The sequence below is a fragment of the Anser brachyrhynchus genome (assembly GCF_964034855.1).
Source record: "Anser brachyrhynchus genome assembly, chromosome: 3".
Lineage (NCBI taxonomy): Eukaryota > Metazoa > Chordata > Aves > Anseriformes > Anatidae > Anser > Anser brachyrhynchus.
Window position 1 is genome coordinate 109,596,286 of NC_137696.1, and position 23,757 is coordinate 109,620,042.

At 39.0% G+C, this 23,757-nt stretch overlaps 1 protein-coding gene across 1 annotated transcript in view; it reads right to left on the reverse strand.

Annotated features, from left to right (window-relative positions):
• Nucleotides 1–12,459: 12,459 nt before the first annotated feature.
• LOC308192403 (uncharacterized protein) overlaps nt 12,460–23,757 on the reverse strand; it is a 173,236-nt gene continuing 161,938 nt past the window's right edge. The window contains exons 15-18 of the mRNA XM_080585974.1: nt 23,463–23,523; nt 22,474–22,743; nt 17,966–19,678; nt 12,460–17,557 (exon numbers count right to left, since the gene is read on the reverse strand). Coding sequence (XP_080442100.1) covers nt 22,484–22,743; nt 23,463–23,523 — 321 coding nt within the window. The 3' untranslated portion in view covers nt 12,460–17,557; nt 17,966–19,678; nt 22,474–22,483. The remainder of the gene's footprint in view (nt 17,558–17,965; nt 19,679–22,473; nt 22,744–23,462; nt 23,524–23,757) is intronic.

Here is a 23,757-nt window from a genome sequence, read left to right on the forward strand (position 1 = left end):
AGAATTTTCCCTTGATTTTTTTCTTATCCATCAGCAGCTCACTAGAGGCTCAACATGTATTTTCCTGTTCACAAATTACGCCAATTGAAATGCACAAGCTGTGAAATAGAAGAGATGAAAACAAAGACAATAAAACTCCTACCACTGGTCAATCTGCACATAAAATCACACATCAATATAATTTATTATAAATTCCCTAACACCCCCACTTTGAATTTAACAGTTGTCAGTGAAACTGGATATATTGACTTCTGAACAAATATCAGTTAACAGAAAATATTGCCTGTTTCTCTGGTAAAGTAACTTCTGAGTTTTCTCTTCAGAGGATTCTCCTGTCACTAGTGGGTCACTCTGCCATATATTTAGTGCTCCACACACTTTTTATAGCTAAAAAGCTATGTATACCTTCACCTTCATAAACAATAGTTTATGAAAAAACTAAAAGCAAAGTTCTAGGATCCATTGCTATTATTTTGTAGGATTCAAAACAGAAGACAAAAAGAAAAAAGGCATCTCCTTTCCGAAGTCTAAAATCTAAAATCTGGCTAAGGTACAACTGGGGTTGTGGGGTTGATGATCTGAAGAGATAAGGCAAGAAAAAAAAGCAAGCTTACACCATCGTTAGTCAGCCAGTTTAGGGGAGAGGAAAAAAAAAAAAAGACATTGTCACACTTACTTTAAATAAATAAATAATAGAAGGCATAGAGGTTTTGAACCATATCCTATCTAAGTCATTGGAAAGATACTTAATGGCTACAGTGCCTAATATTTTATATTTTTAAGCTAAGATCATAAATCATTTTAGTTCACATGTATATTCTGTTAAACACAGTGAACCTTACATTTTACAAATGCCTGATGAATGTCTTTGAATAGGCTATGCTATGAATAAGGTGGGTTTCAGGAAGACATTTAAATGGATAGCAATAACTTTTTCTTGCAGAGCACTTTATTCATGTGAAAACCCTGAGCTGGAAGTTGCTGGAGGCTGGGATTGCACGATGTACAGGTGCCCTGATCCTGCACCATCTGTGAGCATCTCCTGCCAGTCTCTGCCAAAAACAGGACACTGAACTGTGGGGGCTTTGGCTAAAATGGCCTAGCTAATATTTTTATGCAAGATATGGAAAATCAAACAGGTAGCTTCACAAAACTCCCCTCCCCTCCCCTCCCCTCCCCTCCCCTCCCCTCCCCTCCCCTCCCCTCCCCTCCCCTCCCCTCCCCTCCTCTCCTCTCCTCTCCTCTCCTCTCCTCTCCTCTCCTCTCCTCTCCTCTCCTCTCCTCTCCTCTCCTCTCCTCTCCTCTCCTCTCCTCTCCTCTCCTCTCCTCCACAGTCACTGTTCCACACATTTTCTTTCTAAATTTTTTTTATTTTAAATCACTGTCAAATTAAAATCGGCCTCACAGGATCAGCCATACCTGACTGCAACAAGCTAGTGGTTTAAACTTATTTCTGTTATTAACAGAGTAGTGTAGTGCTCTTCCTGCCTAACATTTTACCAGAGCATCTTTCAGAAGCATTAGCAGAAGATTACACAGTCCTTCTTGATTATCTCAGACCTTAAATTTATTATGCCCCTATCACACACAGCTATTATAGTCAACTGCAGGTTTGTAATTGCTCTCAGTGGGAGAAGGTTCAAGCCCTTTATTTCTTCCTCAGAAGGATATTGGGCTTGATCCAATTCAGGCCAGGCTCATACTGTTTTGTTCTCTAAAAATCTATTTCCTTATTTTTACATTAATTCAAACTACAAGATAACCATCTTTATCTCTGGCCCTTGACCTTATAGATAACCCTTCTATATTCCAGCAAATAAATGTGTAGCAGAACACAATATTAATTAAAAGGCAGCATACCTTTGATTTAAGTATCAAATAAAAATGTGATAGTACCACCGAAGGAAAAAGTCCTAAATATGGTTCATCATATAGACAGTGGGTAAAATCAAAGTGCAGCTGTGAGCCAGTACCAACAACACATGCATACTCTCCTCTGATGCAGATGCCATCATAACTTGAATTTAGGGGTCAGATCCTTGTGCACACACAAGCAGCTTAATTTACCTTTGCATGCCTATTATGTCCTGCCAACCTGCTCAGAAGAGGAAGAGCCACTGTCTCAAGGGAGACTTTCTGTGGGGGTCCTTGACTTGATGGTGGTACGAATAATATGAGATGCTCACCCGTACGCACACATATACATCACCTGCAATTGTACTCTGGTCAGTTTGCATCTGGGTGTTTTCTTAAATGAAGATGCATTTGTCTTCCCAGTTAGTTGTTCTCTGTGGAAACAAACTTTGATGTTTATTTTTTCCAAGGTACCTAAGAAATCTCATTTATTACTAATTAATGGGCATAAGAGAAAAATATAGCTCAAAGATTTTGTGAGAGGAGGCCAAACTAAATAACAGTGGCTGGGGAGGGGGACAGAAATCATTCAGTTGCTGCCACTCTTATTTAGACTTGATGGGGTTTCCAGGAACACAGGGTTTAACAGTAGCTCAGCAGTGCAAATGGTCAGTGTGTAAGCTTGGCTTTCACATATTACAAGTCTACAAAACCTCTCTCTCCGAAAAGAGGCCTTCATTACTCATTACCCTCCCCTGGGAATCCCACACAATAATTGCTTCCAAAGAGGGAAATCAACTGAGTTCTTCATCGGACAGAGAGACACTATAATAAGGTTTAGGAAGTGATTATCATAGAGAGATGCCTGATTTAGGAATTAATGTGTGACAAGTCCCCTAGCACTTGATTTTGTTCATAATCTACACTGCAAAGTCTGCTACTCTTCCCATTCCCTCAGTATTGAGTTTAAACAAGAAGAGGAATAAAACCAGCTTACAGTATTTGCCAGCTACAGCAGCTGGTTTTGTCTTCTCTTTAAATGCTATGAATTTCTCCTTTACTACATTCTCAGCAAAAAAAACAATTGGTGGTACAAAACCTAGATTTAGTACCCATTGTATATTTAGAAATCTTTCAAAGCTCAGGACTTTGGGATATGGAATTTTCATTTTATAATATCAAAAGGTTTAGAAAGTAACAAAATTTTGATGTACCTATTTTTTATCAAACAACTGACCAAGCTAAGCTGTAATAATGAATATTTGAATGCTTAATTTATGTTGGTGAACTAAAATGCCTAATAGTTAAAAATTCATTGCATGATAAATAGCGCTACTGAGTAAAGTTAATATTCTTTGGATGGGTATCATAACTGTGCATTTTCAGAAACTAAAATGTTTTGATTTCATTGATGTGTCATTTTAGCACTAGATTTCCTGTCTCATATACTTGTTTTAGGTTTAATATCAATATACGTGTTACCAGAACATACTGTCAATTTTAACTAAATTTTAACATTTTTTCTACTTCAGAGTACAAATCCATACTGTTTCCTCCCAGCATCTCCAGTCTGCTCCATCACAAATTACTCTTAAGACCCCAAATATTGGTGTAAGCATTTATAACATAAGTGCTACCATACCTTGTTTTGTATTTTATGTATTTAGACACACCCAAGTTTTGACATTGAAGGATTTCTACTTTAGTGAAGCTCTGAAATCTTGACAATTGATATGCTTAACTGCCAGAGAGGCTCTGCGAAGGCAAAAGCTCAGCAGTGATGCTGTGGCATGACAGAAAGATCCAAACTGAGGATGTTTGTGAAAAGGCTTTCAATAAGCCAACAAGATTTTATGAGACTCCATTCAGTATAGCATTATTATGGCAGAACTATTAGGGCAGCTCAATTTACACAGCACAATCATATTCCCGGTGTATGCAAAAAAAAAAAAAAAGTGTGAAAATAAAAGACTACTTAGGTTACAAATACAAAACCTATAATGCTCAGCAATTTAGGGAACTTTCACTGTTTCCTATAACAACCTTATCACATTTTCTAAGATCTGTCATAATAAGGAAACACTTACAGCATTGATGTACTTAAAACTTTGCTACTGAGAGCAGTCCATTTTACAAATTGCCAATTAGTCATGTTCAAGTAGTTACCACTACAAATTTGCTGGAATAAATGAATAAAATAACAACAGCTTTGATTTTCTCATTTTTTAATCTTCTGCAACTTGATCCTTGGGAAACTGAGATTTTGAAAGTGCTCGACATGCTGATTTAAAATATGGAACCTGGAATTTGCCCAAAATGATGATATCCTCATAAAAAGGCAGGCTGGTCAAATTTGTTAGTATGAAGCATAGACATCCAGGCTTTAAAGACCCATGTGCTGAGAGAGTCTCACATTGACATGGCTTTAAAGGTCACATACATACTCTGCCTCAATTGAACCCCAAGGGATGCTGTGGCTAAGCACACAAGATGTTCAGATACTACAATTAGGTTTAAATGGGCATATGGCAGAAGAAATCTGTTCCCATAGGAGGAGGAAAAGGAGAAGTAATATCACAAGCAAAATTAAGAAAAATCAGGATGACAGCATATTACTAAACTAATAGAAGGGGTGATACAAAAGGGAGGAGGTTGAGTTGCAGGGAGACACTTGAAATTAAGAAGCCAATTGTGGGAGCATGGCAATGCATTCAGTGCTTGTGTTGACCTTCAGCCAGAGGAAAATGTCATTCCTTTTCATTCATTTGGATTTGGGTATTTTTCACATTTATCTAGTGTTTTAGGTACAAGGCAGCTAATCTCAAAAACAAGCTTGGTTTGAAAGCTTAATAAATGTGGGAGTTCACACAAGACAAAGAAGTAAATGAGTAAGGAACATTTTTTTTTCCTCCTGTTCAAAGACAAGCTGTCCTCATACACTAGTCTCCAGATCTCAGAATCTCTCAGATAACACTGTCTATATCTGCCAGGCCTCCTTCACAGACCAGAAGCTAATTTGGCTAGCAAGTTTGGACCCAAATCTAAGATACTCCTTGAGTAGTCCTTTCCTTGAGCTAATAAGATACAAATCAGCCTCAGAAAGAATGAACATTTTGTGTGATAGTTTTACTTCTGTCATGTCTGAGCTCAGCTCTAAAAGTGTAGTTGCAAATGCAGAAAGGGTCATTTGTCTGCCAAAATGCATTTTGGGGTAGCACTTAGCTCTGCAGTATCAATAAAAGGGCAAGCAGCAGGGTTGTGGCCTCCTCTTTGCTATCTGCAAAGGAGCATGATGCATCTCACTCATTTTTCCATTCAAAAATAATTTAGATGAACACAAGAAATTCTTCACATTTCTACTATCCTGTGTATTTAAAAAAAAACTAGAAAGCATGAAACATTCACAAGCCCTCCCATTTAAAAATTCCTCAGGTCTACAAAGCGCACCCACCTGGAACAACGTCATTTTGGGAAGGATTTTTCCATACGGACAAAAGATAAATGATGCAAGAATCCTCTGCTGACACCTCCCCTACTGCATCCAAAAGACAGAGAGTATCTGGTAGCTCTCACCAGGCTGGGAGCCAGTGGAGCTGAATATGGGGTGGGAGGAGGAGAGTCTGAAAGAGGCTACCAAGGGAGAGGGGCAAAAATCTCAGCATCCTCCTGGAATTGCCCCAGTTTAAGCTCTGACTCTGGTGTACAAAGCACAGTGCAGATTGCAAGCATCCTTGTCGTGACTTGGAAGGACTGCATGGAGTCCTTCATCCCAACTTTCACATTTTTGTGGTCCATTTGTTTGCTTTGTTTTCCTTAACAGCACATTCTAACAAGATTATTTTAATTAGAGTCGTATCTATATACAACTTTGACTGCATCTTAATGAAGGGCTTTTTTTTTTTTAGTCTGGTATTTTTAATTTATAGCTAAAATATCTAATTACCAAAGAAAATATAATGAAATCCACTAAATGTGAAACAACAAACAGCAATTCCAATTAGCAGGGGGACTGATAAAAGAATTTACATTTCCAAAGCTAGAGACGGATACTTTTTCTTATTATGTTACCTGCTATTCATTTCATGCTATCAAAGCTCCTTTGCACAACAGAGAAGCATTTACAAATTCCACCCGTGATTCTTCCCCCAGATAACAGCACAGAGGGGGAAGAAGGAATGGGCAGCAAAGAAAGAAACCAGGGAAGTTTCAGTGAGAGTTTGTGGGGAAAAAAACTTGGAGATTTTTTGCCCATTCCTATGTGCAGCTTTTATCTGCAGGAGCACACATAAATCCATCAGACCCTTTTGTAAATGTTGTCTGTAGAGCAGGTAGAGCATTGTGACACTAGCTTCAGCTCCTAAGACTCCGGTAAAACACTTTGCCTGCACATAGGCAAAATTATGCCAGGAGACATCTGACTACTGCTGCTTTCATTGATTTTGCTCCCAGGAAGACTCATCACCTACCACAATGTCACTCTGTATCACTCTGCTGAGGAGCTGCACCCCAGCTTTTGTGTACAAGCTTGTAATTACCAAGCGTGGCTCCCACGAGCGTGGGGACTGATTCACACAATAAGCAGCCCTGTCACCTTTCCCATATTCAGCCAGACACTGGAAACGATTAGCCCAATACGATTTCTTACAAGATTGAATTGCAGGCTAGACATTGAAGAAAAACACCTCTTTTCAACATAAAGATGGGAATTTAGCAGATTTTAGATGGGAAACTACAGTTGTAATGACATTATTCTGGTGCTTATCACATAAAACTCCAGTTTCAAAACTCAGTTCTACAGCATGTTTTAGCTTTGTCAGTCAAAATTTTCAGCTGACATAAAATCAGCCAGAGTGAGGCAGGAATTTTTTTCATGTTTTGTCTTTCCATTCTGAGGAGCCTGAGGACAAATAACTACCCATTTCTAACCTTGTATGAGAAACCCAAACCATTCTGTTTAAAGGAAAAAAATAAAGTTGTGGAGGGCTGTTCATTTTCCTTGTGCTGCTTTGATGGGAAATTCTCCTCTTTCTGCTCACTGCCTCTCCTTCCTCCATCTGGCTTGGGAGGCATCAGTGACAGCCAGGAGAGCACACCTACAGGGCATAGGTGGCATGGGAGCCAAACTCACCCCCCTTCCAGGCCTGCTGAGAGCATTCCTTGAAAGCATTGCATCGGGCCAGGGTGCAGCCTTGTGCCCAGTGCCTTTCTAACTCCGGCACACAGCAGAAATGGCTGCAGGGAGAACTGGTTTCTGATCCAGAAACCCAGAGTAGCGATGTTTCCTGCCCACATACCCTTGTTCCAATCCTGGGAACTCTCCTGACAAATATTGTGAAGGTCAGCTATGGCTAGCAATAACAATATGCACCACCAGCTCTGATGACACTGCCAAATAAAAACATGGAGCTGATTTTATCCTTCTCCTCAGTCCTCTTTGAATCTGAATTTCGATCTGTTTCATCTTTTCTTATCTTGTTCCCTTTGTATTTTCTGCTTCCTGTCCCAAAATGTTGGGTAATACTGCTGTGCACTGGTAGAAAGACACTCTGCTCCCCAGAGCTGCTGGTAATTCAGCGGTGTGGGAAATGATTCATGTAGCCACATGTAATTTGTATAGCACTTTGGGACCCTTCTGGAAGAAAGACACTATAGAACAGCAAAATCATTTGCATTACAAAGGTTCTGGTGGCTGTTTCTTGGATTAGGCACTTTAGATTTGTATTATGTCTCTATGTCAGAAGAAATGGGAGCTGAAATGAAGTAAAAAAGTCTTTTCCCCAAAGTCAGATATGCATTCCATATATTAAGTACTGTATATTCATTAGGCTTCTGATTTTTCCTTTCCACTTCCAAAAAACACTTCTTTTCCATATTGTGTTTCATTGCTTAAAAGCAAACCTTCAGAACATTCAGATTAAGGTGTTGCATTTTGAGTTTAACATCAACATTGCTCTTTCACAGCAGAAACACAGCCTCAGAGGCAATTCCAAGAATTCAGTTTCCCAATCATTAGATGAAATAACACAGTTGCATTCTCTGATGGGAGAGTCCCCATCTCACAGGGGAAAATGTTCATCAGTGCCTTCTACAAACCAGTGTCCAGGAAGGGCCAGTAAGGTTGTTCTCAGGCAAGATGCCAGATTGCCTCTTCATGGGGAAAAGGTACATGGAGAAAAAGGGGGCAGAAGTACATGTGAAGAGACCTAGGTTTTAAATGAAGAAAACAACACATTTACATTTTATATACATTTTATATATACATATAATGTAAAGAAAGGGTTAATATGAAGTCAAGCATAAGGGAAATTTTTCCTGAATCCTCTGGCCCAGATGTATTACTGATATAAATAAGGTTAGCTTCACTGACTTCAAACCACAATTTATGCCAGATAAAGATCTGGCTGACTTATTTTTCCCCCCTTAACCCATTACAACAATTAAATGACACTATCTATAGCCCTGCCTTCAGCAGCAGGAGAGCAGAAAGTATTCTCTAGCAATGACAAGAATCCATCCTTTTCTAAATAGATTTTAGTTTAAAAATGCCCCATTGAATGTTTTCTTACCCGCAACACAGGACAAACTTCTTCCATTTACAACAGGGATATTCCAGACTGCTGGAATTACTCCAAATACATTCAACTGCAAAAGACAGTGCAATCATTCAGTATCCCTCTGACCAAACTTATATATACATACCATACGCTCCTCTGCCAGCACACTAACTGTCACATTTTCATGTCATTCCATATAAACAGACCCTTTTCCTTATTTAACTGATTTTTTATAGTGAAGAAAAGTTGTTTAAAGTGATATTTTTGAGTGGGGGACACAGTCAGAGATTACATTTTAAGTATACAAAGAGAGCATCCTATTTTAAGATATTTCAAAGAAGTCCTGTGGTTTATCTACTCACAACATGATGACTGACTCGGTCTGCCTCCTTACTGCATGACGGTCTAATTGTTCTGCACTTTCTCCCACTTGGAGAGGGACCAAAAGTCCACTGACTTTACCACAGATCCAGCTTTGGGTCAGGACCTCATTTCATAAGAAATGGTCTGTCTGCAGCAGGATTTACTGCTGGTGCAAACTTCTATTCAGTGTGGCTATGGATGTCACAATCTGATCCTGAGTGTTTTTAAATGCATTCTTCCATAACTTATCATGCGTGTTCAAAAAAGTTTGAGTAAAATCTTCAAAAAACATGATGCTACAGCAAGCTACTGCAAAGAATACCACAGTAGAGCGTGTGTCAGTGTTATCAAATAAAACAAGATATACATCTGTTATTTAAGTTATTACAAAGCATTTGATGTCATACTCAATAAATAATACTCCAGGAAGTTTAAATGTTACCCTGATGGACAGTTAGCAAAGAATAATTTTAAAATGAATAGCATATGTGGAGAGTATCTGATGGTTTTCCACTCTGAAAACTGAAAGAGAGCTATTTGTGCCAGAAATTGACACTCTTCCAGTCATCACCGTGCTAGGGTAGCTGTGCTCCAATACAGTATACAGTGTGCATAACATATTCTCACAGTTAAATGTGGGCCAGAAGTGTAGGAGAGAAAGAAAAAAAAAATAAAACAGCAATGTAGTTAGGAATTCCAGGCTGCTGGTTATTAAAGTGCCCTTCGTTCACCTGCTACATCCAAATCACAGCGCGGTGATTGGCGTTTGCTCTTGTAAGCGGGCATTGTGTAAGCAGTGGGCAGCTGGAACCCTCCGAGAATCTTCACTTGTCAGAGATGAATCAATCATCTCAAAAGATGTCAGCATCTGCCCAAACCATTTTATATTAGAATAAATGGCAGATGGTGGTGTTTTTATATTTAATCAGTTCCACCAAATGCAGTTTCATCTCTTATAAAACTAAACCATCTGCAGTGTGTAGGTGTACAAATCTAGCTAAATGCCCACTGCAGAGCCTTTCCTCTTAAAGGTAAACTGTACATGTTTAACATTCGTGGATGCTAAGTTCAATAAATTTCAAAAGCTTTAACAAACTGCTCTGTTTTTATAAATACTTTTTTATATTTTTATATTTTAAATATTTAGTATCAGTGGTCGGTGCCTACCTCTCACTTCTGAATCTTATTATGTAAACTGCTCATACTTGACAGTATTAAAATACTTTCTATGAAAGATCATTCCTCCCTTCTTTCTATAAAACTGCAAACCTCAGGTCCAGCCTTGTAAAACACTGTTCAGGAAGAAACTCAGTGACTTGTCCAGAACAAAAGACCCCAACAGTGGTACACGTCTGGAAAGAAAAGGTCATCCTTGCAGGATCAGATCTGAAAGTCTTGATCTTAGTAAGGTTTTACCTTAATTTTAGCAAGGCTTTCAACACAGTCTTCTAGAGCAGCCTCATAAACAAACTAATGAAGTACAGGCTAGATAAATGGACAGTGACGTGGACTGAAAACTGCCTGAACTTTTGGGCTCAAAGGATTGTGATCAGCAGCACCAAGTCCAGACGGAGGCCAGTCACTAGTATCAAAGAGATCTATACTGGGGCCAGTGCTGCTTAACTTCTTCATTAAGGACCTGGATGATGAGACAGAGCACACCCTTAACAAGTCTGCAGGTGATACATCGTTGGGAGGAGTGTTTGGTACACCAGGTGCTTGTGACATTGAGATCATCCAGAGGGGACCTCAACAGGATGGAGAAATTGGCACAAACTGAAATACAAGAAATTCCATTCAAACATAAGTTTTTTTTTTTTTTTTTTTTTTTTTTACTGTGCATGTGGTTGAGCACTAGAATAGGTTGCCAGAGAGGTTGTGGAACCTCCATCCCTGGAGATATCCAAAGCTGGACTACATGCATCCATGGGCAGCCAGCTCTGCTGCTGACCGCGCTTTGCACAGGGAGATCAGACTAGGCAATCTCCAGGGGGCCCTTCCAACCTATTTAATTCATTCTGTGATTCTGTGGAAATTAGTGTTCTTTGACTTTCCCTTGATTTTTTTTCCTAGTTTCTCCCTGTGTGGCAAGCTGTTGCCGTCAGCTGCATGGAGACACCCATGATATCAATATAAATTTCCCCAGCACCACCCGGGTGAAGCCTGACCAACAGCAGGCTAGACAGCTGATTTCCTACAGTCAGATGGGATTTGATGGGAGTGACAGGAGTAGCAATAAAGCAGCCACACATCTTAGCACTGACTTCAGTCTTTGCACTTTTTTCATTTCATTCAGTTAGCACCAATGCTGGTGCACAAAAATTAGCACAAATTAGAACTACTGACATATACTGGACTCTGCTCAGATTTAAACTAATAGTGAAATCACTTGGAAGGTCTCAAAGTTCCCAAAGTTTCATAAAGAAAAAATAGCTATGTTCTCTATGAGAAAGAATTAACAATCCAACAATGGAAAATATTGAGCATCTATCTAGTTATCTAATATTTCAGCAGCTTTGGAAAGTGATCTAAAAATAAAAACTTGCCACAAGTTTGGAAAAAAAATAAATCCTTTGCTCTGTCATAAATCTGCAACACTAAAAGTAACATTTTCCTTAGCACAGTGTCAATAAATACAGTGTCAGGCTTTTGTGTATCATTAAATAACCCGTACTTTTCAACCCAGCAGAGGCTATACTTTGAGGAATGGCTGTAGACTACAAGAAACTGGGGGGAGAGGGAGGAGGGGAACATTCTCTAATTTTTCTAATTTTCTATATTAGAAAAATGAAGAAAATTAAATGAGACTGAAACACCCTTGTAAAGCTGCCACCCAGGCAGTCCCTGGAAAGGCAGACACAGAACATGTGAGGGAGGGCTGCAGCCCAAGGTTTGCAGGGGAACAAGCTGCCCGCAGAGGCTGGACACCCCAACAGCATTGGCAGGACAGGGACAAGACTATGCCAAGAGCAGCTGGCAGGGAGAAGGGCTCAGCTCAGAGGGATTTACACCTCCCACCTTACACCCCACGCAGGAGAGGAGGAAAGCAGAGCTTGTAGTTGAACAACCATTCCTTCCTGGCGTTATATCTAGGACAGCGAACTTTGTTCAAGGTCACCTCCTAGGGCTTTGTTCTGGTCCCCAGGGAGCGAGCAGAAGGAGGTATCTCAGCCGGGAAGTAGGGCACCCATCTAGGTTATCACAGTGGTTTCCGTTTGCAGCGATTCATGGAAAGCTTTTCTTCAGTTTCAGCCCAAGCGCATTCACAAACACTCCACTCGGGTTTCAGTCTGAGCTTGCCTGTCAAATACGGCTCATTTGAAACTGAGTTACTCCTGAAACTCCTGCTTTCTGCATGAAAGCGAAAACTGTTCCTATGCTGCATTGTTTAAAAAGTTGTCTTTTTTTTTTTTTTTTTTTAATCTGGAGAGCTCAACACTTATTTTTGAGTTACTAACTAAGTTTTGGGCCTTGCATTCCCCCTAGGTCAGTCTTTTTTTCAAAAAAATTTTAGGAGTCATCCAGCACATGCCTATACACCTTACCAAATCCTAGTTTCCGTGTGGGAATCATTTGTACTTTCACATCAGGCTGTCTTCACCATAACTTGGTTCAATACAGTTTGTGTTAATAAGCAGGAAAAGTAGGCCAAAAATCCATCTTTGAAAATGTCTCCTCTGAGGGCAGGTGTCTGGGCACCACAGCAGGGCAAAGAGAAGGCTAAAATCTAGGAAAAGTCAGACTGTCTGAACTGAGTGCTAGTGCTGGAGCCTGGGAATTTTCCTAGAGGCAGAAGAATGAAACGGAGCACTGATACAATCCTACAGAAGCACATACTTTGCCCCAATAAAATCACACAGATTAAGAAGCTGGAGAGGGCAAGTTAAGCAACAAAGAAATCAAGACAAAGAGATGGAGAAGGCAGTGGGCCAGGGAAGGAAGCAGGAACCAAATGAAACCAAGCCTGTGAATCAGAGAAGCTGTACACCACATGAGGACTGTGGGCTGCTGAGGAGGTTCTGATATAGATATGAGGAACCCCTGGGAGGGGGGAAACAAAAAGCAGAGAGTGTACATATGATTTTTTCTTTTGAGAGAAAGATGCATATACACACATACAGATTTTTGTACATAAGCACGCACTTAGCCTTCATAAATTTGCATGCCATACGTATATATGCATACATGCAAGTGCATGGATGTGTTATTTCTTGTGCTATTTCAGTAGCAAACTGACTGGTGCGCAAAGAGCGCAAAGAGTGTTTGCCTGTTTGCTATCAGCTGCCACATCCCCGAAGAATAAATTGTAAACTCACTTTTCCAGTAGGACTGACGTTCTCAGAAAAGATGAGATGACGTTAGTCAGGAGCTTGGTGGGGAGGCCAAAGGGGCTAATACAGATGTGAAAGCATAACAGGCAGACAGCCTGTTTATTGGAAAACCACCAGAGAAGCCAAGGAAAGAGACCATGCCACAAACCACACATTCAAAATGGAGCTTGGGAGTGCACCACAAGCATGAAAGCACAGCTTAGCTCAGCCAGAGGTGCCCTACAAATGCTGTGACACTTTTGAAATAATAGTTTGATATTTGTATAAAATACTTACTTGATTCATTCTAACTGGCAGGCAAATCATTGGTCCAAAGGGAAAGTCTCTGCATTATTAATTTAATAATCAAAAACATTATTCAGAATTTCCAAACAGATTTTTTTTTCCTACCAGAACTGCACAAGTGTATAAACACTTCATCTACAAAATCTACATGTTTAGCTGCAAGGGACTGCTATAATTATTTTAGCTGTGGATAACACCATGAAGTACCGTATCCAGCCACTGTCCTCAGATCTTCGAAATTAACATATATTCAGAGATTTTATTATGGTCTACAGAGATTCTGTATACTCAGCTTTCAAAAAATGCAGCACCACAAGAATAGTACTGATCTTAGCCCACCCAGCATACATAAATACACAGCATCTACGGCAAAACAAAACAAGCTATTCCGTGACTTAAAGCCTAATGTTGCTAAATGCAGAAGGCAAGAAAAAATGGTAGGCAGGAAAAAAAGTATTGATATACTGATATATATAGGTCGGTTTTCCAGGGAAAAACCATGCCAGAAACTGAAAGTACATGACAGAAAGCACAAAGGCCCACAGGCAGGGGATGGACATCAAACTGATAAATTGGTACAGGAAGGTGCCATGGCAATGAAGGCAACTTCTGTAAGGCCCTGAAGTTGAGCTTGGGAAGCTTTCGTTTGATGTAGCTGAATGGGAAGCCAATGAGTGGCATAAAGGGAAAGCAAAACTACTACTGGATCACTTCATCTACTGTCATGTCAAGTCTCTGTTCAATTCACAGCTTACAGATTTACCAGCTAGCACATTCCTGACTGCAGATTTCTAACTGAGACAACTGTGCAGAAAGTTTTCAGTTTGGCTCCACCAAGAACGCTGTTTTGTTCACAGAGCAGAGAAATGCGGGAGGAGAGAGCTCTCGTTTTCTGTCACTGCCTTTGCATGACATTCAACACGCTGAGGGTGGTATCCTTACCGAAATGCACCATGCTTTGTGCAGCCCTGTGAGGGACCCAGATGCAAAAACAACCCCAGGGTCCTGTTCTCCAGATAGCAGAGACCAGATTCATTGTGGTCTTGAACAATTTTGCCACTGGGGACAGGAAAGAGGATGGAGCCAATTAATTTGCACCAACAATGTTGCTTCCCAGCCTATTTATAGTGTGACATTAACAGCCCTGGAGGACACAGTATTTGACTGTCCAACTTGGAGAACATAGCTGGAAGGGAAGGAGGGGAAGGAACAACAGAGGTAATGGAAATCATAACAACATGTAGGTTACAGAGCCATGAGAAGTCTCTTATGTAACTCAGGAAAACGCAGCAAATAGGAGTAGAGAAGGTGGGCATAGGGGTTCGGGGCATAATCTGCAGTTAGTCACACCCAATTAACACAAATGAACTCCTCTGAGAGAAGCAGAGCTGTTCTGCATTTACACCAATATAAATGAGAGCTGAGTCTTACCAAACATGATAACTACTTCTGTTGATGATTTCTTTTGGCTTGTTTCTTTCTCACCCCACAAAATGCTGCGAAATGGGCAAATGAACATGGAGCTCTCTTACAATAAATTGGATGAGTGAACAGAGGAAAATCAATTTCTTTATGATGGCTCCTACTATGAACAAAACCAGAATGCCTAACGAGTGCTGGAATGATAGATGGAGTTTGAGGACAGAGTCTATTATTACATTATGTTAAACTAAAACAGCTTTGTTGACTTCAATACATTTATTCCAAATTTTGCACAGATAGAGATTGTGACTGGAATATATACAGTATACAAAGTTTTGGAGCAAGTTCTGGAAAGTAGGGGCTTCCTGCTTCCTGACACTTAGAACTAAACTGGACCAATCACCAGTTACTCAACTCTTCATGAAAATCATCTAACATTGCTATCAATGAATATGCCAGATGAATTAATATAAAAAGATCTCTAAGTTATGAGGTTTAAAAAATAAATTCATACCAGGGCTAGAACTATGGAGAAACTTTGCAAGAACATTAAGTCATTTAAAAATAGCAAAACTTGCTCTTTCCCGTCAAGTGCAACTGACCAGCAGAAGACATGTCTGTAAGACATTCTCTAGCTCACAGCTCAATTGGAAATTAAAATGAATGCCATATGCAATAAGTACAATGTGTGTTTTCAAATCTTTTTTTAATATGTTCCTTTTTAAGCAACAGTTTGCTTACCCTGTTTCATACCTTTTATACACATTAAAAAAAAAAAAAAGGGGGGGGGGCATACATGATTACAAACATATCCAGACTCCTGCTCCGAAGTCATGCTTCCAGGGATTTAGAAGGTTTCAGGTGGGCTGTCCAACAGGATCATAGAATCATCTAGGTTGAAAAACACCTTCAAGATCACCAGGTCCAACCATCAAGCTGACCTACCGAGTCCCTTCACAAAACCATGCCCCTTAGTGCCACAGGATCCTTCACATCGCAACTGGATAGCCCACCTCAAACCTTATAAATCACCAGACTATGATAACAACATATCAGAGGTATATTAAAGGCAGCAAATATCACCTGTATTAAGGCCTAATCAAGGCTTTCAAATAATCTTTCCCGTTGCCAGGCTGTTACAGTATTGCCCCCTGGCGAATCTGAAGATAGGCACCAGACCAGAAACTGTTCTTATCTGGAAAACGAATTTCTACAATACTGTGTAAGAGCTCTGTTCAACTAATGAATTTCTTTTGTAGGAGAACATGTTTCATATCAATGCTAAAAAAAAGCATGTATAGGTTTCAGGAGCCATCCTGACTGACATTACTACGGAGCATTGAGTCACATCAGGAAGTTACCATTTGTGGGACATTCCTCACAGTGCACATTTTGGAGAGTAGATAAGGATGATTGGGTTCTTCAGTTTGCAGTGGCTAGGAGATAGCGATGTTTCTGGTCTGCAGATGGCAGGGGAGGAAGAGAGATACCGCTGCTGTCAATGGCATGTTGAAGTGAAACGTGTCCCGTTTTCAGACTGCAAGCATCTTTGTGGAAGAGACCTTGCACAACTCCAGTAACAGCTCAGCCGAAGATGGTATTTCTTATACATATTAGGGTTGACTAAAAGGGCAACCTCCACAGCCCTGATTTCTTACATCTTTTCTCTTTTCCTGACAAGGAATAAAGGAATGTCTTTATCCCTGATCCTTTATTCTGACTCCTTATGTCTTTATTGTAACCTGCAGTACAATACCAGAGGAATGGTGGAGCACAGCACAAAATCTCAGTGTATTTATTTGCTCAGTTTTTTTACATTTTTACAGAAACAGAATCTTGAAAAAAATGACATAGAAGGGGAATGTCTATCTGCAGGCATATAGGCATAAGACAGACCCTGAGGGCTACAAAGGACTGCAAACTTTCTGAATTACATATATTTCAATGTTTCAATATTTTTGACACTGAAATATTAATGTTTCAAAAAAAATCTTTTTATATATCCAAATGTTAAAAACTAATATTTTTGCTTAATTTATACCTAGTCGCATCCCTAGTTGTTATTTAACAAAGGGTTCTAAAATCTCCTGCTAACTGTTCACAAGTAGTCATGGTTTCCAATGACACCTTCCGTGCCAGTCCCTTCCTCAGTAAAAATGGAGAAATCTTGCGCTATGAAGTGATCATGACTGATTTCCCCCAAGTTGAAACCTAGTTTTGCTAAGCACATAAACCTACTTTTAATTTTAATCTCTGTTCCTGGAGCAGGTATTGCAAGTTAAAAGTTTTGCTGATTAGAGATTGCCTTAAGTACATCTTCAATGCTTTGCTGAATCAAGTCACAAATGCTGATTAAGATGGAAAGCTAATTCTTATCACAAGGAAGATGAATACAATCTTAGAAGACATCTACTTTTTAAGGTCAGATTCTAAGCCCTGATATTCACTCTCTATCTGTAACATCTCAGAAAATGTATGAACACATCTGACAAACCAGGATGCACATCTGTTGGCCACTCCCGGTTACTAGACAGGCTAACAGATTTGTATCAGATACGCATGTGCATTTCCTGGCTCCCCTCAGTAAGTGACCTACTTGAGCTGCCTGTGTGGAAGGTTATGGTTTAAGAAGCTAAGTTTGTGAATTCCCCTCCTCATGCAGCCTGCACACAGACAGCAGTGCCCGTGAAGCTCCTATGGATCATTTCAGCAGACGTCTTGAAAGGGTTTGTGCATGCCAATATCTACCTGAAAGTAAAACCACACCATTAGAATAAATTTAGGACATTCCTTAGAATAAATTCAGGAGATTCCCTGTCAGCTGCAGAATAATAAAAGTTCTCCTGTGATTTTACCTCAGTGCGATTCCCATTGGCTTAATGAAATTACAGACAGCAAATCATGGCAAGACTGAATTCAAGATTTGCAGGGAGGCAGTCAACGTACCATCCCTGCTGTAGAAAATAAATATGCATCAGCTTTGCAGGAGACCTTTGTACGTAGTACAATGCCTCCTAGATCATTGAACAGCCTGTCCTATCACCTACCACCTATATTATAAAATACATGCTGCCTCCCGTCCTCTGAGCACAATTTGAGGAGCAAAATCACCTCTCTTTCTGTCAACTCCAACTAGGCAATGAAACTTGTTATTACCTCCCTCCTCACTCAGCCTCCTTGGAGAGCAGTGTTCAGATTTCTTTTCTCCATGGTACTACATCAGTCACTATTACCAGCCTTCAGCCTTTGCTGGATCTATTACACATCATTCTGTAAAAATGTTCACAAAGATTGCTTTCCATCCCAGGTCAGAATTCGATGCATATCAAGAAGGCCTATAAAAGGAATAGAGCCGTCAGACATCACGTCATGCTGAAACAACCCCAAAAAACAAGTCGGCTTTTTAGAGGAGACAATGGGCTTTGAACTTGGTAATTACCAGTTACTCCTGATGACTGTACATAGGGAAACCCACAACCTCTTCTGTTCATGGAGGCTGCAGATGTAAACCCTTCATTATTGTTGCTGCTATACAAATGTTCTTTTGCTTTTCCGTGTATTTAACCTTTATAATGGCAAAGAAATTCAATCTTTAAATCTGCTTTAATTATATTTCTTCTTGACTGTTGTAATAAGGTCTCTTGAGTGACATCTTTATTTGTGTAAAAGGCAAAAGAGTTTGCAAAAATGGGTTTTAAAACACTACCCTGGCCCACAAAAGTATTTCTCTCACAGGACACAATAGACAAAGAAACAATACAGTGTTTGCCTAGGGAAAAGAAAGAAAAAAAAAAGGCCTAAAAGGGAAAGATTTTTCAGGGATCCAGTTAAAACTCAAAGTGTTATGAAGATTACAGATGGCACTGCAACCTGAGAGGGCTTCACAACATGGCAGAACCCTTTCAAGGCTATCTAAATTGCCTCTAGTGTCCAGGACAATATAAGATTCACAAGGCACAAAGGCATCTTTGCTCGTCTCCCGTTAGATGCGTTTTTTTGTGGTGCCATTTATAAAACCATAAGATTCCACTTGTAAAATAACCATATTTTTAAAGATATTTAAGCACCCCAATATTCAGAAAATAGAAACTCAAATACTTTTAAAAGTTTGGCCCATTATCACCTGGAAACATGGTCAGATTCAAGGAATAGGTAAATGCAATTTCATTCACTTTTTTTTTTGTCTTTTCATCATCAATATCTTTTTCATATATTGGTCTAATTTAGACTGCAAGCTCTACTGAGCAGGAATATACTTTTACATTTATAGAATGCCCCATAAATTAATGGCACTAGATGTGTTTTTATAATAATAAGTAAGAAAAAAAAAATCAATGATTCAGTGAAATGATACTTTCCTCACACTAGCAATTGATATTAATGCCTCCAGCAATAGCTGATGCTGGCTATCAATATCAGAGCCTCAGAAAGATCCTTGAAATTGTGCTCATGTGTTTCTACAGTGTTTGCATTTTTGGAGTCTTGGAAAGTAATTGAATTGTGATAAAGCATTGCAATACAAGATGTCTCTTGGCTCCTTGCTGACATGAAGGCACTCTGCTTATCAGTGAATTAAAGGCAACTTTTTACATTCACATGGATAAATCATTGCTGATATATTGCCATTACATAAAATGGCTAGGATATGTGCGACACTCTCAGCTTTTGTTTCATTATACAATTCTTTGAACAGTGATAAAACTGCTGTACCTCCCTTTATACAGGCCTTTTGTCCTCTCCCAGCTTTTCTAAGTGCTTCTCTGGCCCACATTGCAGGACACACAGTGTGGTTTCAGGCATATAGTTTGCTCCAGTGGTATGTATGCAAAATGAACGCAAAACATGCAGCCAAGATAAGCCCTGGTAGATCTGGAAAGCAGAGCAAAAGAGATCATTTTGCTGTTAGATCATTACCTTTAAAACCTCTTCGATTTGGTAATTATACCACTAACAGAGGGAGAAGAAACTTTTTTTCTTTTTTTTTTTTTCTAGAAATATTATCCTATAACCATATAGAACTTTCCAGGATGCCTAGTGCCTGTTTGAATGCTCAGGAATTAACTGTTTTATCCACCTATTTACACAGGACAAGGCTGCTAAATAATTAGACCCATAAACCTTCATAATTAAAGAAAAATCCGGTTAGCATAGAAACAGGCACAGCCTTTGGTTGCATAAAAGGGCACCTCTAGCTAGTTAACAATAGCCAATGCATTCCTGATCATAAGTGCAATGATTTTAACAGCTGGTCTCATAAAATAGATCCCCAAATTAATACATTTAAGACAAACTTGAGTTGCTAGATTAGGGCACTCTGCTCAAGCAGTGGGAGCATTCGTTAAATTGCGCATCAGATACCTATTGTCTGAATGTGGTACTGATAGTCACATTGTAAACCTGATTCTCTAATATTCTTGGGATGCAATACACTGCATTTTTTTCATCATTTCCTCTACATGTAAACTGATCTCTTGCATTGAAGCAGTACTATTTAAAACAAAAGGATTTGATTTATAGCCAGTCCCCAGCCTCATAAATCACACCTGCAGTGTGGTGCTCTGAGCTCCCTGTGTTCTGCCAGCATTTACCTTTTATAAATGATTTGGGTTTACCTCCCATTGTGATGGAGTCTAATACAATTGCATTCTTTTCTCCCAGCATTCACTCTTGCTGTTGCTCATTATTCCCACTGGGAATTCAGACCTAGTTTTTGCAAGCTTGTCAGGGGGGAGGGGATTCTTGATGGTGTGTGTGTGTGTTCTTTTTTTTAATTAAGGAACATCGAGTTATAAATTTATGTTCGCATTCTGTAGCATTTTCTATCACTAGATATACTATGCAGTGACTTCTTTCCTCCCCATTGACTACGCTTATATTTAAGTTCCCATTTGCTAGACTAATGATTTGGAACTTAAGCAGGACAGCAGCTTGAAATGTCCAATACACTGAATATTTGACCTTCAGGGTAACCCAGGTACATACATCAGCCACTGCACAGACTGCATAAGGACCTTGAATTCTCACTTTAAAAAAAAAAATATCAAAAATAATGCCTTAACACACACACAGCCAGGTGATTAAAGTCCAAGGATTTTCTACTTAAATCTCAGAATCTATGAGTGCCCGAAGATGAAGTGCCCAAAAGATACTTATATAATATTTTGCAATTGTGTCTCTACTTCTCAATCATATTACAGTTCTAGTTGGTTAAGCACAGTTCAGAAACTGGGAGATACAAGACTTGCTCCTTCAAGCTGACAGTCTTAAGTCCTCATTCAGGGAATCATTTCTAAGTTATGGTATCGCTTAACTGAGACTGATGGAATTTGTGCACTTGATTTCCCCTGTACCAAAACAACAAGATTTCCCCTGTAACAAAACAACAAATGACTTAATTTGTTCAATTAACAACCATCATCACTGCCATTTTTACTGTTACAAAATACTGCTGCTACCATACCTACAGCCAACAAAGAGTTAATTATAGTCTGAGATTGGTAAAAGCCACAAAATCAAAGTTATATTTCTGTCACGGATATTCTATACAGCTTAGGTTCCGTTTTGAGTCCAGCCTTACAAGCTTTTAAAATGGAGTCTGTTATTTGATGAGATGGTTGCAAAATTTAGACTTAAGATTTGGAAGGCTGCAACGTGTGTCAACTGAGATCAGACTCAGACCTAAAGTAGCTGGAAAAACATTTCTGAAATGAAGAGTCATTATTCAGAAAAGCTACTCCTTTTCCAACATAACTCACAGGTGGACTGGAATAAGTGGACCTGTTCCAGTTCAATGAAGGATTAAGCTAAACACTTCTATTTTCAAAGTATATTAAGTGAAACAAGAAGACATTTTGATTCCCAAATTAGAAGTGTCCATACGTGGACTTATGCAGGAAGAGCTTCTGCACTTGAAATGCAAGCCTTACTGTCATCTAAATTAACTTTCAAATGAAGGCAGAAAGCCTTGAATTAATGAGTCCATTGTCTGTAAACTCATATAAAAGCATTTTTATGAAAAGTAGTCTTCTCAAGTTCATAGTGTGGGCATAATCAGTTGTAACAGTTCTTGCTAGGTAATGACTAGCCTAATTTTTAGAACCTATTTTGAACTTACAGTGTCTGATGTATAAAAACTAGTGATTCCAATAATTGCTTCCAAAAAAGAATTCAGCAAATTCAAATGTTCTGAACAACTGTTTTAATTTTCCAGTAGTTCAAAACCAGATTTTCTTCCAAGCAAAAAAAGGCATCTATAAATTGACTCATAATTACTGAGAAGCAAATACCAATTTTTAATGCCAACATTTGTTACCTCAAGTTTCAATTTCCTGGATTTGTAATCCAAATTTGAGAGAGCCACGAGAAGAGATGGTAACTCTGCAAATACTGTCCATCTGATATTTCATCTTGTTGTGGGACAACGTAGTAAAACAGTAAAATGCATGAACCTCCTCGCTCTTTGGAATTATTCTTTGATTCACAAGTTAGTTTTACTTTGGGATTTAACTGCAACAAAGTGCAATTATGCAAACCCTGGTACACATGCATAAGGCTAAATTAAGTCTTGCTGTCTAGTCTTGTGCTGCCCCCAAAGCAACCCTGCAAAGTATATAACTCCATGGACTGTTGCAAGTCCTCCATTCTGATTTGTTTTTTGTAGGTACCTTCATATATTCAGCCTCCCATGAAAAGAGGTCCAGGATTATGGGCTTCATTCTGAAATAGCTTCACATGCACTACGTCCACTGAAGTATTGGAGAGCTTTATTGTGGGTTCGGTCCAAAGATACTTCAAGTGCTTTTCATCCAACTGCATGTTAGGCAGCATAGTCATGACATACAACATATGCTTACACACTGTTTCAAATAGCCCTAAAATTCCAATGTTTCTTCTTGAAGGCAGTGTCTTTATATAAGGTCTTCTCAAAAATAAACCTGCAACAAAAAAAATGCTGTATGTTATGTAAAAAAAGAGATTTTTGGTTGAATACATGAAGTCTATGTTGTATGTCATGTAACAAAAAAAAAAAAAAAAGATTTTTAGTTCAATATGTAAAGTCTACTTTTCCATTAAAGGAGTCATTTGTGTTAACTTTGAAGCTTGATTTAAATATTAGCAAATCTGAAAGATTCTTTGTTGTCTTTACACAAAGCAAAAAGACATTAAATATGCCCCAGTGTCTACCATGAATGAAAATTATTTCAGTAAATGTAGATATGTTTTAGTTAATGGTTTTGTTTATAATGTGTTGCAGCAACTACATGCTATATCTGGAACACTGATAAACTCATCCGATCACTTCTTGGATACTGGCACAACCAATTTAAAGAGGACTTCTAAATTTATGCACACTAAATTTACATTTGCTCACACAACTGTAACAGCTGGAAATGTGCAGTTTGATTTGCATACAAAGCTTTGACTCCTTCATGGACTGCACTGAAGACTAGTATCTACAACTCTACTGGAAAGTTGGCCCCCTGTGATTCCTTACATGCTAGTATTTTGGACATAGTCCAGCCAGCTGGTTTCTGAGTTCACATTTATATCACAAAAAGACTTGCAATCCATTATGTTATTGGAATCCAAATGCCAGCACCAAATGCTTCTGTAATAGATCTGATACTTTGAAAATACATTGAAATATCCAGACCTAGCAAAATAGGAGTGGCAATTTCCACTTCTCCTGCAGCCTGTTCACCCCTGGGAGAAATCTGTTAAAAAAAAAAAAAAAAAAAAAAGAAAAGAAAAGAAAAGAAAAGAAAACACTCAGCCAAGAAACTTGCAAAATAAATACCTGATTGAGCCATTAATATGCAATAATAATCAATACGGATGGCTCTCCTGGCAGTAAACTACTAGCTGGAGGAACCATTAACTTCAAGAAATTTTAAAACATAGGGTGCAATATGATCCTGAAAACACTTATTCATATTAGCAGTCCTTAT